This window comes from Capra hircus, chromosome 16, assembly GCF_001704415.2.
Source record: "Capra hircus breed San Clemente chromosome 16, ASM170441v1, whole genome shotgun sequence".
Taxonomy (NCBI): Eukaryota; Metazoa; Chordata; class Mammalia; order Artiodactyla; family Bovidae; genus Capra; species Capra hircus.
In genome coordinates, this window is record NC_030823.1 from 75,437,214 (window position 1) to 75,454,581 (window position 17,368).

General features: G+C 48.0%; 1 protein-coding gene across 2 annotated transcripts; it reads left to right on the plus strand.

Annotated features, from left to right (window-relative positions):
• Positions 1,398–16,814, plus strand: LHX9 (LIM homeobox 9). Of its 2 annotated transcripts, none has more exons than XM_018060812.1 (5): positions 1,398–2,060; positions 3,984–4,186; positions 5,304–5,659; positions 11,744–11,946; positions 16,097–16,814. In XM_018060812.1, exons 1-5 carry the CDS (start codon positions 1,887–1,889, stop codon positions 16,151–16,153), a joined length of 993 nt encoding a protein of 330 aa, XP_017916301.1. In that variant the 5' UTR covers positions 1,398–1,886; the 3' UTR covers positions 16,154–16,814. The 2 variants fall into 2 exon arrangements, with proteins under 2 accessions (XP_017916301.1, XP_017916300.1); XM_018060811.1 differs by lacking the exon at positions 16,097–16,814 and adding an exon at positions 13,182–14,053.

The following is a 17,368-nucleotide window of genomic DNA, read 5'->3' on the forward strand; positions in this document are numbered from 1 at the left end:
TGCTTTGGGACAGGAAGTCGGATCGGCACCGTTCTCGTCTTCCTTCCTTTCTCCTCCCTCCCCCTTCTTCCCTCCCCCCTTCTTCCCTCCCCCCTTCTTCCCTCCCCCCTTCTTCCCTCCCCCTCTCCATCTTTCGAGATTTGGCCCCCGTTCCCGGTCGGGCTCCTCCGGGAGGGACGCGAGTCTGCCACCAGGGGATCCCTCGGGTGTCCCGGACCTGCCGGGAGAAGCGCGCGGTCCCCGCAAAGCCGACGGGGCGCGGTGGGGGAACGGGCAGCCTAGGGGAGCCCCGCGGAGGCCCGCCGGGTCTTCCCGCTCTCGGCTGGGAGCTGGGTCGGTTCCTGCCGCCGCTCCCCGCGTCGGGCTCCTCGGGGGCTTCTGGCGGTTTGCATGAATCGACAATATCCGAGTATTGTGGCCACGTTTTAACGGGGCCGAGGAGGGGCCGCGGCTCGCGGGAACAATCCCGCCTCTTGTGAGGCGCGGGGGCTGCCGTTCCGCCCGTCAGCTCTCACCTCGCCCTCCTCCATGCCGAGGGGTCCCTTCGCATCCTCCTCACCGCGCGGGGCGCCCACGTTTACAGGTCCCCAGTCCAGTCGGGGCAATGGGGCGCGCGCCCGGTCCCGGGATGTCGGGGGCGGCGCCAAGCTCGGGCGAGCCCCCGCTTCGCTGCCCACGGACAGGTTTCCTCCGGGACGCGAGTTTCTCCCCCAGCCTGAACCGGCATCCCCCGGTGGCCACGCTGCAGTTGCACACACATCTCCAAGCCCACTCATTTCCAAGCCCTGTCCCCTACACTGATTGTTCCAAGATTTTTTTTTTTTTTTTTGCCAGAAGTAGACTCTAGAAAGAGAGGCTCTCCTAGTTCCTGTTCACTTTGGGGCTTGCTTCAGTCCCAGGTGGGGTCGGGAGGCCGTGGGGAGATGAAGCAAACGTGCTTTTAAAAAGTGAGTTGAAGTCAGGGGTAGGGGAGGAGAGGAATGCCTGCCCAACATTTATTTATTTGGGGTCCCCTCGAGCTGGGGACCAGAAAGTCCACAAGGAAGAGACGTGAAGTTTGGGGCTGGGATTCTGCGTTTCTTGAGTCTGGGTCTGATCTTGAACTTGGACCAAACAGGCCGACTCTGCCTTCTGCGCCAGGGCGGGGACAATAAGGGTTCCTTTTTCCCTTTAAAAGGTGATTGCTGGGAACTCTTGGAAGGGCGTGTGTGTGTGTGTGTGTGTGTGTGTGTGTTGGGGGGAAGTAAATGCCCCCTCCTCCTGCCTCCCCCTTACCCCCCCCCAGTGTTTGTCCCCGCTTCCCCATCACCAGGGGGTTGAGAGGAGTATGACAGGTCTTTGTTGTCTGAATAAAAATCCGTGGCGGCTCCGGGAGAGAACTCCTCCTACTAAATTATCAAAAATGGGCTGGCTTTAGTCTCTTAACAAATTGGACACCGCTCCGGCGGCAGGAGCAGTCCCCAACCCAACCTACAGGCGCTGGGAACTTGCAAGCAGCCAGGGGCCGCTGAAAATAGCACTTCTTTTTCTTCCTTTGTGTTCAAAATTATTTTCTTTCTCCACCAGGTTTTGCTCCCCCCTCCCCACCCCCACGCAGTTGTTCCCCGTTAGTAACTCGAGCTCTCGGAGAGGTCAGATCCGTCTGCTTCGCCTCCTCTCCCCCCTTCCCGTGTTTGTTTTCTGCGCATCTCCTTCAGGGAGTCGCCGGGGCTGGCGTCCCCCCTGCTTCTTCTTTTCGGAGCAGACCCATTTCCACCGCGGCTGCCTCTTTTCTTCTTCCCCCTCTCCCTCAGTCCCCGAGCGTCTCGGCGCTCTCCCATCGCCCCGCCTCTGCGCTCCCCGCTTCTCCTCCTCGGATGAGCTGAGAGCCCCCGGGGCGAGTGTATATGGAAATAGTGGGGTGCCGAGCAGAAGACAGCTCGTGTCCTTTCCGCCCCCCAGCCATGCTCTTCCACGGGATCTCTGGAGGCCACATCCAAGGCATCATGGAAGAGATGGAGCGCAGATCCAAGAGCGAGGCCCGCCTGGCCAAAGGCGCCCAGCTCAACGGCCGCGACGCGGTAAGGAAGGGCCGGCGGCCACGGGAGCCAGGAGCCCGCGCGCGCGCAGGGGGAGCCGAGTCGAGCCGCCGAGGCGCCCGGGCGAGGGTGGCGGTTCGTAGGCGCGTCCGCTGCGATCAGCGGTTGGGTTATCTTCGGTTCGCCTGGCTGCTGCGGGGTAAGAAAGGGCCCCTTTCTGATAGAGCTACACTCCTAAGAGCCCGAGCTCGCTCGTCTCCGCCGCAGCTGGTCCGGGCGAAGCAGGGCTAGTCGGGCACGAGAGGATGGCGACGTCCTCTCCGGCGGCGCAGACGCCGGTCTCCCGGCCCGCTGGAGTCCTGGGCGCCTCCCCGGCGAGGGTCGGCGGCTCGAGGGCGAGCGGGTGCGGGCCACGGGCTGCGGCGCGCGGCCGAACGTCCCGGCCGAGCTGAAGCTCCGGGTCTCCAGTCCCTGGGTCTGGAGACCGGCTGTTCGGGGTGGACTAGAATGCGTCCTCTGGACGCTCGGGACGCGGAACGCTCAAAGGCCGCGATGGCCTGGGGATCTCTGGCGGCCCGGCTTGGTCAGCTCCCGGGCCTGGCGCGCGTAGCTTGCTGGGCAGTCGAATAGAAAATCCGGAGGAGCCGGGCGCCCAGCCCAAGCTCGAGAAGTTTCTAACCCTTCCACGCTGTGGTCGACCACGCTGTGTCGATTAGGCACGCAGGATAAAAGTCAGGCCCCGCTTCGTAAAGAAAACTAATGAACAATCTCTGTGCTCGCCTTTCCCATTTACGAGCCGGAGAGGGAAAACGACAGACGTCTCCGCAGAGTTTCAGCCAAACTGAGCTGTGTAGATCCTCGGGCATCACACCGGGAATCGCAGCTGAAACTAAGCCGGTGGACAGACTGCCCGGGGCCGGTCAGCGGTGTTTGGGGTCCACCAAGTAGCCGAGATGGTGGATGTTTCTACATTTGCAAAAATGATTTCACTGCGGGGGGTGGGGGGAGCTGGTCTGAGTAAAGTGCGAAACTCTACTTTTCCAGGCCTGCCTGGGTTTCTTGGGGGAAAGTCCAACCCATTTCTGCTAGTCCTGAGGGCAATGTCCCGCAGTTAACCACCCGCCTTTTGTGGCTATCCCGTTTAAAAACAAAAAGCGGTAATGTAAACCCGAATTTCACGGCGGGGTTGCACTTAAGGCGAGGGGTCCCCCTCCTCGCCGGGTCGTGGGGACACAGGCGGGAAGCTCAAGGCCGGCATTGGAAAGATTTTCAGTACAAAGATCTCCGAGGTATGTTTATGTCAGGGAATGGGGGCCTGTGTAGAGGCGATCGGATAACGGACCTTCCCAGGAACAGGTATGGTGCTCCCTTAGTAGAAGGACCGATAACCCTTGCAAGATCTGCCAAATATATCTCGATGGAAACAACGTCCACCACGTTATAAGCACGAGTATTAAACCCTCTCCCTTCTCTTTTACTTTAAATGCTGCTTATAGGGATATTGAGAAAGAGAAATGTAATAGTGTTTGCTGAAAACCAGTATGTGCTTGTTCGGATCTCCCTTTCATCCTCCAACAACAATTTCTGTTGTTCCATTTCGGGCGAATCGAAAGCCACACTTTTAAAGTTTTAATTATTTGAGTTCGGAAACCTCCACCATTTATACAGTCTATGCCCTTCTGGCCCTTGTGGAAAAGGTTCGAGGTGACCGGCGGGTCTTTAGGTTGAGTCCAGGTTCAGACGGACGCGGCAGAAAGTGGCAGAAGGAAAAACTGCAAACATTTCCCCGATGCCTGCCTTCGCGGGAGGGGCCCCTGACCGGCGGCGCTCGCGGAAACCGCGCGCGCGCAGGGGGAGCTGAGTCTAGGGAGTCCTCGAGTCGGGGAGGCCGGGGGCTGGCTCTGCGCCGGGGACCCGCGTGGGGCGGCCCCGCGCGCTCCTCACCGCGCGCGCGCTTCCTTGCAGGGCATGCCCCCGCTGAGCCCGGAGAAGCCCGCCCTGTGCGCTGGCTGCGGGGGCAAGATCGCCGACAGGTACTACCTGCTGGCCGTGGACAAGCAGTGGCACCTGAGGTGCCTGAAGTGCTGTGAATGTAAGCTGGCGCTCGAGTCCGAGCTCACCTGCTTCGCCAAGGACGGCAGCATTTACTGCAAGGAGGATTACTACAGGTATTCCCAGCCCATCCCTTCCCCGCCTGGCGGGGCCGCCAGCCCGAGCCTCTAGGTCCCCTCCGGCTCTCCCCCTGCCCAGGGAAGCCCCCCGCGTGCGCTTCAAACTGCAGCGTGCCCACCCCCGCCAGACCCGGGAGGAGGACGCCCCGGGAGGAGGGCACCCCAGGTCTAGAGCCAGGTCTAGACTCTCCCGCTCAGGCGGCCTCCGGAGCACCGCTGAGGGAGCTGGGCACGTCCTCCGAGGGTCAATGAACGTGTCCGCGTCTACCGAGGCTAAAGCGGGTTGGGTTTGTGTTTTCCGTTTGCTACGTACGACCTCAGCCAGGCCGGTGCCTTGGAACTGAGCCGGCGGCCCGAGCAGCAGCAGTAGCTGCTGGCTGTCGGGTTTTCGCGAGGGTGGCGGGAAGATCACCTGAATGACCACGAAAAGGAATAAATAACTGCTGTTGCCAAAACGCAGGCCACTCAGTTCGGAGATGCCCTGACCGCGGGCTGGAACCTTCCCGCCAGCCTCCCCAGTCGCCGGAGAGTGAACTGGCCGCAGCGCGTTCACTGATTCTGCTCGGTGATTCTTGCCTTGGGGACCGCAGCGATGGGCAGGCGACACGGTTCGCTCTCGGCCGAGGCGAGAACAGTGGTTAGGAAAGAATTGGCTCGCCTCTGCGGAACTGTCCTTTCTTTTTCTCCCCCAGGGCTGTGTCTGAAAGTCTTCATGCACACTCACACTTTCATAAATAACAACACCCTTCCTGTGAATGCCTTGTAATCGAGGAGACGGTTTCACTTGGCATCCCAATTTTAATATTCTTAACATACTGTTGTGAGTTAGCCAGGGCACGGTTTGTTTTGGGTTTTGATTTTTAAAATTTTTACTTTACAGGGAAGAAAACTGAGGATGAGTTCCTCGATTCTTATTTTAATGTAAGGGTTCTTTGTCATATTCATCAGAGCAGGTCAATCAGCAGATAAAATGAATGTATATCCAAGAGGGCGTGGGTCCTCCCCTCCCGGATCTCCGTCTTGGGCTGCTGCTGACCAAGCCCCCAGATGCCGCGGTGAGATGTGGCCCTGCCTTGGCCTCGGCTAGCTCTCTGACGCCGCTGTTTCCTTCCAGAAGGTTCTCTGTGCAGAGATGTGCCCGCTGCCACCTCGGCATCTCCGCCTCCGAGATGGTCATGCGCGCCCGAGACTCCGTCTACCACCTGAGCTGTTTCACCTGCTCCACGTGCAACAAGACCCTGACCACGGGCGACCACTTTGGCATGAAGGGCAACCTGGTGTACTGCCGCGCCCACTTCGAGACCCTCTTGCAAGGAGAGTATCCGCCGCAGCTGAGCTACACCGAGCTGGCGGCCAAGAGCGGCGGCTTGGCCCTGCCTTACTTCAACGGCACCGGCACCGTGCAGAAGGGGCGGCCCCGGAAACGGAAGAGCCCAGCGCTAGGGGTGGACATCGTCAATTACAACTCAGGTGGGTGCCCACCCCATCCTGGCCGCCCCTGCCGCCCCGGCCCCGGGTCTGCCCGGAGAATTCCATCTGGCTTCTCCCCTAACCCCCCTTGGTTGCAAGAGGGCGCTTTCCTTAGCAAGACCCTTTCCTCGCCACAGCTCTCGGTCACTCAGAAAGAAGCTGGACGATGGAGTGAGAGAAAGAGGGAGGAGAGAGAAGGGGGGTGGGGGAGGGGAGAGGGAGAAAGGGAGAGAGAGACACCTTTATTTCGTTTGTGGCCAGAAATACATTCACAACCGTGGGGCTATGGCGACTTCCCCCAAACAGGCAGGGCCAAACCCTTGTTGCCCATTAGCTAATGAGCCCATTAGTTTCTGGCTCCCAGTTGGAGCGAAACAGCCCCAGGGCAATTCCTGTGTGGAGGCCAAGTTATAGATCCTGGAGGAGGTTTCCCTGAAAACTAAAAACGAAAAAAAAAAATCTTCAGAGCCCAGTCCCAGTGTGTCTAGAGGGGACAGAGGCTGTGGTCACCAGCCCAGAGTTAATCAGGGAAACAGTTGGCATGAGTGTTGAAAAACCAAATCCCTCATTTTGGTGCAGAGTGGCTGGAGGGGCGGGAGTCACTCTCCAGAGTCCATGTGAGCTGGCCTGCCCCTTCCCTGGGTCAGGGGACCATCCAGCCAGCTCACTGCCCCTGTGATAAACCCTCCAGACACCCAGACTGTCCCCCCTCCCCCCCTCCCCCAGCTTTCTCTCTTAATTAAAAACAAAACGCAGGCAACAGGCCAGAAAGTGTTTTCTTCCTTGCTTGGGGGGGGGGGCACACCTACCACTCATCAGTCTTACTCACCAGTACCCCGTTGTTGGCAGCCTGCCCCCCCCACTTGCCAGCCCCAGGTGAGGATGGTGACAGGTCCCCAGGACCACAGTCTACCTCTAAGCAAGATGGAAGCTCTTCCTGTGAGTCCCAGCCCCCTGGAAAAGAGGTTACAGAAAACCCTGGAGCTCACTTGGTGGCATCCTCAGGACTGGTTTGTTGTTGTTCAGTTGCTAAGTCCTGTCTGACTGTTTGCAACCCCATGGACTGCAGGCCGGCAGGCTCCTCTGTCCTTCACTATCTCCTGGAGTTTGCTCAAACTTGTGCCCTTTGAGTCAGCAATGCTATCCAACCATCCCATCCTCTGTCGCCCCGTTCAGCCTTTCTGACTTTCGGTGCCCAGCCCCACTGGACGTTTTAGGAGGAGACTCGGGCTCAGGGAGTCCTTTCTGTTGGAAAGGACCTTGGGGACCTCATGGTGGCCACCCCGCTCTGTTACCAGGCACACCCAGATGCCAGTTGAAGGGTGGGCATCCCAGAGCGTGGATCTTGCCTGTTTTTCTCTTCCAGTCCCCACGTACCTGGTGTGGTGCATGAGCCGCTGTGGCTCAGGAGTAAAGGGACGCTGTTCCCCCTCATAAGTGACTTGCCCAGGGACACTCAGCCAGTGTGAGCAAGCAGAAACGGGTCCTGCTCTGAAGGGGGAATCTGCCCAGCTCTCCCCTCAGCTCCCTCCTGGCTCTGATTTCACAGATGAGGGATAGCGGGGTGTCCCAGAGAAGGTGGGGACCTTTGTCCCAGGGGTTGAACCCCGGGTCACTGGAGGGGGAGGGCCCGCTTCTGGCAGCAGACCTGCCTAGATGGGTCAGTGTCCCGCAGCGGTACATCCCTGGGTTTTGCCAACCCCCTACTGGGGGTCAGGGCCTCCTGCTGCCCCTCTGCGCCTCGGCCAGCAGGCTGATTCGGGGCCACGATGCCCAGCGTGGTTACTTGGGCTCCTTTGATGCATGGTCCCAGGGGCGGCCAGGCAGGGCACCGATTGTTCTTTATTAATAGAAGATGACATCGGAATCTCTAGCCACTCACCAAGGCCCTAATGCCCTAATTAGAGAGAGAGAGAGAGAAATAGAAAGAGAGGGAGAGAGACTAGTCGGGTCTGCAGAGAGCAGGAAGCCCCTGGCTCCCAGAAGGTCCAGAAGCGTGGGGAGGAGCTTTCTAGCCAAAGGCGGCAAGCCTGCTTTCTTCGATTGTTTGTTTAACCTAATTAGCTTCGTTTGATTATGCCTTGATCTTACTTTACGTTAGAAAGATGCGGGGAGCTTTAAGGACAATAAAACTGTGTTTCTCCTGCTTCTCCAAGGAGCACCAGAGAGTACAGATTTATTTCTTAAAAAGAATGAGAATCTCTTTCCTCTCCGACCATTCCACTTACATTTCCAATTCGGCCATTAGTTTGCAAATTAAGTCGCTGCAAGGTTCTGGAGAGAGCTGATGCTTCTGTTCATTAAGGAGAGAGAGGTTGCAGAGGCCTTCGGAACACAGCCAGTGTGCATCACAGAGCTGGTAACTCTTAATTAACGTCCACCGCATCGCCGCGGGACTTTCCCCAGAGACAAGAGCAAACAGCATACGGTTCAGATCTGGGTGAAATAATCTAGAGAAACTCGGTTAAAGATGCTTGACCAAAAATCAGCCTACCGCTAAAAAAAGGTTTATGAAGCCAGTGCCCGTTTGTTATTACAAAGAAATGCTTCAGTGAATTAAAAGCGCAGAAAATAAAATGGACCCACAGTTTTAGCTCCTTATTTTATCTTTCTTTGAAGCCGTCTCTGCTTAAATGTAAACTAGTCTCAGAAAAGAGTCATGTTGCTACTAAACAGATCTGATTCACACACTGATAATATTTTCAAACACATGCACACAAAATATGTTGGTGACGCAGAATTCCAGAGATGTGAAGCTAAGCAAAGATCCGTAAATGTTTGACATAAGGCAAGTGCCTTTCCTTGAGACTGTTGCTAATTTACTTTATTATCTCTTTGTGCGGAGAGCAGATGGATATTTTAGAAAGAGCCACAGGAAGTCCATTTGGGATGCTGGTTTGAAATGAAGCCCTCCGGGGTGAGAAGAAGATTTAGTCTAGGGCCGATACCTCTGGTTTGGGTAATTTATCATTAGTCGAGAGACCTGATTTTTGCCACTTCTTGAAATCTCCCCTCCTTAGGTTCTTTCTTGGCTTCCAAACTTCCAAAGCTCCCTGACGTTGTTAAATTAGCCTGGCACTGACCCCTAGTGGTCTCTCTGGGAGCAGTTCTCAGAGGGTTTCGTACCTTCAGAAAAGAAACTCTCTTCGGATAGGTGACCATTTCCTAAGTGACCAGAGAATAAAATAGTTAGATCTTCTTATTAATTTTATAGTGCCAGATGAATGTACTCACAGGTGTATATTTAAGACAGTCTTAAGAGAGTTATCATTTCATCTCATAATTCAGTGGTGGGGGGACCCCTATAGCTTTAAAATGGGGGAAACAGGTCACCTGCAAGTTTACACAAGACATTTGTAGTTAAATTTAAGTAGTTTAGGCTAATACACCGGGTTACTCTGTAGGTGACACAGACTGTGCTATTAAGTGGCATAATATAACTGATCCCACAGTTTGTTTATATGAATACCATCTTAATCAAGCACTAACTTAATCTTTTTGCACACTGAATTGTATTCTGTTTGAAAACAAGTCCCATAGTAGTGTTTAATACACTGAAATTCTCTACTGAGTTTTAAATCAGCCATAATGGATACAGAATGCATATTCAGAGAAGTAGTTTTTATCATACCTGTCTATCATTGTGTGTGTGAAAAATGTCTATAATTATTTTTCATTAATTCATTTTAGAGACTAATGAGTAATGGAGTTTGTTTAGGAATCAAACTCATTTCTAAGAAATAGTAACTTGTGGATGAGGGTTGATGGCTAAGGGCATTATTTAAGTACCAAGTTAAGTCTTCTGCCCCAGTGTAATATTCAGTTTAATAAGCTATTCAAGAAGAGTTACATATCACTCACCTAGGATAGGATTGAAATCTTATCTGAAGAAGCCTCCAGTGACTAAGGTGCGCCTCTCTGACTGTTTTGGTGTGGCTACATTTATAATCTGGTTGTGAAATATAGCTCAGTTTACTGAGATAAGTATGGTTTTATGGTAGGTCATAAGATGCTGTTTCATCCATTTGGGGATACAAAAGGGCAATTCTGTAGAATATTTGAACTTGACATCTCTCCCCGGGGGTGCAATAGGATAAAATGTAAAACATATTCTACTCTCTCTCTTATTTCTGGGTACCTGGTGCCCTTTCAGTGGGGTTTAAGGAGTCTCTGTTCAACCTTTGGCTATGTATATCTAACTTGCAGGCCATCTGAAGTTGATCTGACTTTGCATGAGTAATCATTGATGATTTTATGGATGAACAAAAATTCAAAATCTTGATGTGAAGCTTGTTGAATTCCTGGCCCCGTGTTGGACGTCGAGGGTCTGATGGCAAGCATGAGAGTGTCTTTCTTGCCAGGAACTCGCCTGCCCTCTTCACGGGTCTCATGGAAATGTGAACAAAGGCGTCATTAGTTCATGCCTAGTCTCATGAGAGTGGGGAGAATTTAAGTGGATTTTGTGATGCAGGTGATTCTTGTGGTTGGGTCTCTGGATGTATACTGATTCACTGAAAGCGTTTTTTTAAAAGTAATTCTCACCAAAGCATTGGATAAGGGAATAGCAACCCACTCCAGTATTCTTGTCTGGAAAATCCCATGGACAGAGGAGCCTGACAGGCTACAGTCCATGGGGTCACAGAGAGTCGGACATGACTGATCACGCACGCGTGCAACCAGAGCATCGCAGGTATATAACATTTTATCAAGCAGAACGGAACAACTAACCGCAGGAGATGTCTCACATTCTTCAAGATTCGGGTTTCTCCCCCAGGCATGTGATCATGTTGATTTTAGATATTCTATTACAGTGAACTAAAATGCTGGATGGTCAGTCTGAATATACATCAGATAAACATCTGAAGTAAGGTGTAAAGGAAAAAAAAAATTGCCATGCCCTTTAAATTGCGAAAGTTGGCTGAATCAGTAAACGTTTAGCAAAGTGTTTTCCTTGTAATCATATTTCTTATGCAAAGCTAGGAGGTTATCGGAAATGACTTTTTAAATGTGCATCTTTACATCCTGGGGATGAAGACTTTCAGGCTGGTTTCAAAGGCTGGGTTGTTTTGCCCTCAGTGTGGAGGGGGCTCTGTGTGTGGGGAGTGTAAAGGTGTCACCCCTCCCCCTGGCCTGCCAGCCAGGGGCACAGCTCACACTCCGGCTCTCACAGGACCAGAGCAAAGAGGGCCACCATCCGAATGGGACATCAGCATCTCTGAGCTGGGAGTTGTGAGGAGAGATTCTGGCATGAACCAAGCGAACACACACCTGGGCTCTTTCTCTTTCAGAAATATCTATTCCAGTGACTCCAAGGGAAAACTCTTTTCATCCTGGTTGGCCCCATGTGAACCAGTTAACACTAAACGTCCTCAAAAGTAATATTCTTCTGGTTATGTAAGAATCTTGCAGGTTTTTATCTTGTAACTTCTTCCCCTCTTCTTTTTAATTTTTTTTCTGAAAACATTCTAGGATATGCAGAAAAGGCTAAAAATTGAAACAGATTCTTCCTTCTTGGGGGGTTGGGGCAGGGAGATGGCTCTGTAAAACTTTTAGACTTGAGAGAGCTGAAATTACTGGCTTGCATAGGATATGAAACTACATGTGAAACTACACCTTGTTTCACAAATACAGACACAATGAAGAATCTCTGAAAACCAAGTGTGTGGAGGGCCAGGGCTCATACACATCACACAGTAGAAGAGGGTTTGGGTTTTTTTTCCCCCTTTTCACTCTTGGAGAAGATTTCTCTCACTCCCACACATAGACCTTACTCATCTTCTCAAGTCTTTCTAGCAACCATTAAGCCAAAGAGATTAGATTTATCTCATAATTTATCTAAATGTATTAGATGTATCTAATACTTTTCTACTGCCTAAACTTCGAGTGGGTCCACACTTAACAGACTAGTTTGGCGACTTGGGGTGATTAACCTCCTTCCTTTGTCTGGATCCGGCTCGTAATTGGGTCGACAGCTTTCTCCACCGTTGCTGTCCTGTCACGACAGGAGCATGCCACCTGCCACCCTTTCAGCTAAAGTAGGCCCTTGCACTGAGCCCTTGTTTTCGTCCACTGTGGCTGCCACAGGTTGTAACGAGAACGAGGCCGACCACTTGGACCGGGATCAGCAGCCTTACCCGCCCTCGCAGAAGACCAAGCGCATGCGCACCTCCTTCAAGCATCACCAGCTACGGACCATGAAATCCTACTTCGCCATCAACCACAACCCGGACGCCAAGGACCTCAAGCAACTTGCTCAGAAAACGGGCCTGACCAAAAGAGTTCTGCAGGTAAGAAACGTCGATTCTTGGCTGTGCCTACAACTTCCCCTTGCAGTGAACATAGTTCTCCTCCCTGTTTGATTCCTGTACTGCTTCTCATCAGTTTACCTTACTTACCTCCCTAGAGAGTGTACCAAGCTTTTGCAGGGGCTTCCCGGAGACTGCCCAGAGAGCGAGAGCGAGAGACCCAGGGTCTCCTAAAATGCAGCCACATCCTCCCTACAGATGGGGAGAGAGGCCCACAAAGCCAGCTTGCCCCACTGCCCCGCAAAGGCGGGTGGTGCTGTCTGCACAAGCTGTGGCTTTGGAGACCTCTGTCCACGTCAGGGTCAGTGCGCACACACCTGGGGAGACCTGCTGCTACCCCCTTACTTCAGCACACTCTTGGCGGCCTCACTCCCCCGTTCCAAGCTTCCAAATTCACGTGGATCCTTTTGGTCAGCTCCTGAAAAGCTACAAGCATGGTTAGCTGTCTCTGCAACCAGTCAGAGCGAGTATTTTCCCATTGTAACCAACCGCATTTGACCACTGCATACTGCAGTGAGACCTGCTGGCCCAGTGCCTTGCTAGGCTCATCATGGTAAGAATGTCTAACAGAGACCTGATAGTGGGTGGCTGGGGGTCGCCTCTGATGCTCTCACCCTCAGTGACAGACAGCAGGCGTTTTAAATTCCACGCACCCGTTTCCGGTTGCTTGGAGTCTGTGGCCCTGGAGGTTTTTCCTGTGCACGGAGTACTTGGCATGTGTCAGACTCAAGAACAGCCAGAAATCTGTTTCAATGATGTTCATTTCATGCGAGTGATTCTAACTTGGTGAAACATCCGCTGACCTCGCCTGTCCTCTTTCTGGAAAGACAACCGTTGAGGGATGAGGGTGTATTTCCACCGCCCCACCCCCCCTCACCCCCTTGATCGCTGTGCCTTCATTTCCCCAGGGTATCTCCACTTAACCATCTGTGCCCCCAAGCGGCACTCGTTAATGCTGGGGGTGGGGGCCCCTGTGCAGCTAAGAGGGTATCTGTAGTCTTACTGGGATTACTCTGTTGTCAAAGAAAGCAGAAAGAAACAAAACAAAACAAAACAAAACAAAGGTGGGAGGAAGGCCCTTCTCCCCCAAGGAAAATAAACATTTAAAAAGAGAAACGTATATCCAAAACAGAATTAAAAAAGAGAAAGGGAAAGAAAAAAAAAAGAAAATATAAAAATAAACATCGGTAAAGAAATCCATTGGGATTGGTTTGCAGGTTTGGTTCCAAAACGCACGAGCCAAATTCAGAAGGAACCTTTTGCGGCAGGAGAATGGGGGTGTTGATAAAGCCGATGGCACGTCGCTTCCGGCCCCGCCCTCGGCAGACAGCGGCGCGCTGAGTCCACCGGGCACTGCGACCACTTTAACAGACCTGCCCAATCCCTCTCTCACTGTAGTGACAGCCGTGACCTCTAGCATGGACAGCCACGAGTCCGCGAGCCCCTCGCAGACTACCTTAACGAACCTTTTCTAACATTGGGTTTGGGTTTTTTTTTTTAAATTCTTACTCTTCTTTTTATTATTATTCTAATGATTATTTTATTATTTACAAAACGATATTTTTTTCCCTCACCCACAAGATACTTGGCAAGTAACAACGACAGCTTGGTGTGTAGTGTCTTGCAGCCACTTGGCAAATGAGTTTACAGTATCGTCTCCTTTACAAAGTGTATTATTATTTTTTGTCTACAAAGTGTATTTGGATTTAAAAAAGATTAATTAGATCGTTCAGTCGGTAAGGGGAATTTTGGAATCATTCTAATAAGTGCCTCTTAAAATTGTATGTTACTTATTTCCAGAATCTCAAAGGAAAAAGCAAAACAAAGAGTGGTATTGTGATGGGCAAAGAATCATATTCCCAGTTACATAATTAGGCTAACAAGGAATCAGATAATTGATTAAAATTATTTTTTAATCTTGCAACTGTACCTGTACTTATGAAAGTTTGGAAACTTCACATTGTCTTTTTTAAAAATTTTAAAATGCAAAAAATGTTTTAATCATTCCTTTTTCTTACAAATGAGGAATATGGTTAAATAAACAATAGCTAATTTAAATATTAAAGATTGATTAGATGGGAAAATCTAACCAGGAATGTGACTTTTATTTTCTCTTAGGGGTATAGTCCCAACAAAACTTCCTTACTAGTTAGTTATTGCTTTTCAACCTTTGAAAAATACTTAAACCTCCTGTGTATCCATGAAAATTCCAAACAGAATTTGAAATTTTATACATTTAACCTTCTCAAGCTGATGATAGGTGTGAAACCATTCTTTCTAAATTATTTTTCCCCAGGGAAAATGGAAATAAGCAAAATATAATTTTTTAAGAAGTTAAAAAAAACAGTATAATTTAATCGATAGCTCGTAATTGGCTTTAGCTGTACCATGATATTGTATCTGGCATTCTATACAAATAAAGTTAAAACAAAAAACTTAGTAACTAATATTAACAATGAAAATTCTTTGGATTTGTTTTGCTTCATTTTACTTCGGCACAGGTTGATGTATTTGTCAGAAAAAAAAATTTTTTCTGACGTTAGAGATTTGAAGTTCTTAGTTTAAAGATAAACTCAGAAGCCTTGTGGATGCTAAACTGAATATATTTCCTAGTTTACAGTAGCATTTTTTTTTCTTTTAATTTAAGCTAAAATCTTAATGGTCTGGGCAGTGGTGAATGTTCATCTATATGCTTCTGTTGTAGTTAAATATCAATTAGATTGTGGATTTCCTAAAAAAAATAAAATAAAAAAGAAGTCAAGATATATGTCTTGCTTTAGTGGATTGTTAAGAATAACTTTGCACATATTCTCCACTTTTCGGACCCCTTAAATCTCCTCTGGTGTTCGAAGTGGTTATTTAATAGATTTTAAGGTGTCCTTCTGGTTGTATAAATGTGTGGTTACATATTGACAGTTCACTGCCCACATTAAAGTGCATTATTGTAACTTTTGCTCAGGGTCTTTAGAAAATTAGCACAGAAAGTAGCTTATTTTTTAAAAAAAAGATGATGGAAGATAAGTTAACACTGTAACAGAAGAAGGTGTGTTTGCCATTATATATTTAGCAAGTGTGGTTATCATCTTATATGGAGCTTAAATCTTGACTTTTCATATTTCTATTACATTTTGGGCATTTACCACTAACCAGACCAAACAACCTTGGTAAGGCTGAGATCTTATGAATACACTTTTACAGGTAAAATATTGATACTTATAAATTTTGTTCTTTGACAGAACAATATATGGTACTATAGATCTACTTTATTAAGTAGACTAATTATAACTCAGTTCTCCTATGTGCCTTATGAGATAACTTGGACGTAAGTTTGTGAAAAATCAGGATATATGTGTTGTTTGTTAAATTAACTGTTTTAAGCCCTTTTGACACCTCACTAGTTTTGTACTGTTTTACCTCTTATTTCTGAAACTCTTTTTATGGTGTATCCTGTTAGAGGGGACAGACATGTCATAGAAAGCAGTTGTGCACTCTTTCCAATATAGTTGATAAATTCAATAATCTTATATATTGAGCTTCGTGTTTATAGTACAGTAAGTGGTCTAGCAAAATTGTCCATGTTTCTTTGTTTATTGAGAAATGCATTGTATAGAAACTATTTCCCTTAAATATTTATGGACCAAACAGTTGTGATATATCCTATTAAATTTGTGTGAATAAACCATTTTGAATCTAAGGACTTTTATTTCCCATCAGTTTTATTTAAGGTTTAACTGTACTAGTGTGTTTTTGATATCTATTTGTAAAAGCTGTTAAAATGGTAATACCAAATTTTTAAATATACAGACATGCAAATAGTTTTCAGTTTTCCAAACTTATGGTTCATTTTTCGTTACCATTGCATTTGCAATGCAGTTCAGCTTGGAATTACCTTTAAATATATTTTCCTACAATAAAAGTAATGCCCCATGGATTTGACTCAGCCTGATTTTTAGAATTAAAAAAAATAATTAGCAGAAAAAGTAATTGCATGAAAAGAAACCTTAAATATGATTAAGTTTCATGTTAGGTCTATTGAGCACAAATGGATATTTGTAAATCTAAATAGAAATTGAAGACCCCTAAAAGCCAAGTTGCTCTGGAGTTAATAAATTGTCACTATGATTTTTTTCAGGGAGAACAAATCTTGGGGCATTACAGCCAAACATCCCGACGTTTGAAAATTCCCTAAAGTATTAAAAGAAGGGGAAAAGTTTGATCGGAAATCCACTGCAGTGAAGACAAAGACAATATTAGGTTATGATAATCATACATTAAAAGATCTATTGAGCCAAAAAGAGAGAGAGAGAGAGAGAGAGAAAGAGAGAGAGAGAGAGAGACCAAGAGACTTAAATGTCGTTTACCGAATGTTAACAAAACTTCTGTTCTTTATGATGTCTAACACAAATGGAGGCTTAAAATTATATGATTTTAAACAAAGTGAGACAAACCGTGTATAAACCAGAGCAGCCAGGCAGTAATATGCCCACCCCATAGCTGAAGAAAATTATTCTTGGGAAAAAAAAAAAATCCCACACATTTGTCAAGCACAGTACCTGTAAAATAAAGTCCAAAAGCATTCATTTCACCTGCTTGCTAATGTGTTTTAGTCCTATCTGTTAATGACATTTTCCAACTGTAAATTCAAAGAAAAGCTATCGCTCATTTAAGAGGATAGGGATCAGACCCCAGTGATTTTAGCTTTATTGTTTATTACTTCCTTCTGAACCAGAAATTTTTGCATGCACGTCCACATCTGTCAATTCTAGTGTGCACCTCTGTATGATGACTTCTCTTTGCTGTTTCTTGTATGATAAATAGCTTTCATTAATAAACATCTTATTCGATGGAAACATAGTTAACTTTATGTTAAACACACACTTTTGGAATTAATTTTGAACACTGTCTTAAGAGGCAGCACAACCCATTTCCAGCTTGTTATACTTAGGAAAAATTCCGAATGATATGATGAGGTTAAGTTCTGGTAATCTAGGATAAAATTATTTACTTGGTTTTGGACTTTTCATGACCTTTTATTTGTTGTATTCAATTGACACATAGACTAAAAGTTTTTTTTTATTAAAAAAACTCCAAATTACAACATAAACAAACCTCAATATACTGTCATGTAAAATTTCAGCAGCTTTTTTAGATGATTAGGGTAAAATTTATAGATCCTCTGTAAGTTTACATGTTTGCTATGCAATGAGCAAATTTATTGAAAGTACACAAATATATTCTGAACTGTGATGAGATCCTGTCTTTGCATGGTTCAGACTACATATGATATTACAAACAAAAGAGCAAGTGGAAAGAAAAACAAATATTTAGGAATGAGGTTTTTTAATGGTTAAAGGGAATATTTGAAGATAGAATTTTTTAACGACTCATATTTAGCTGTATATCC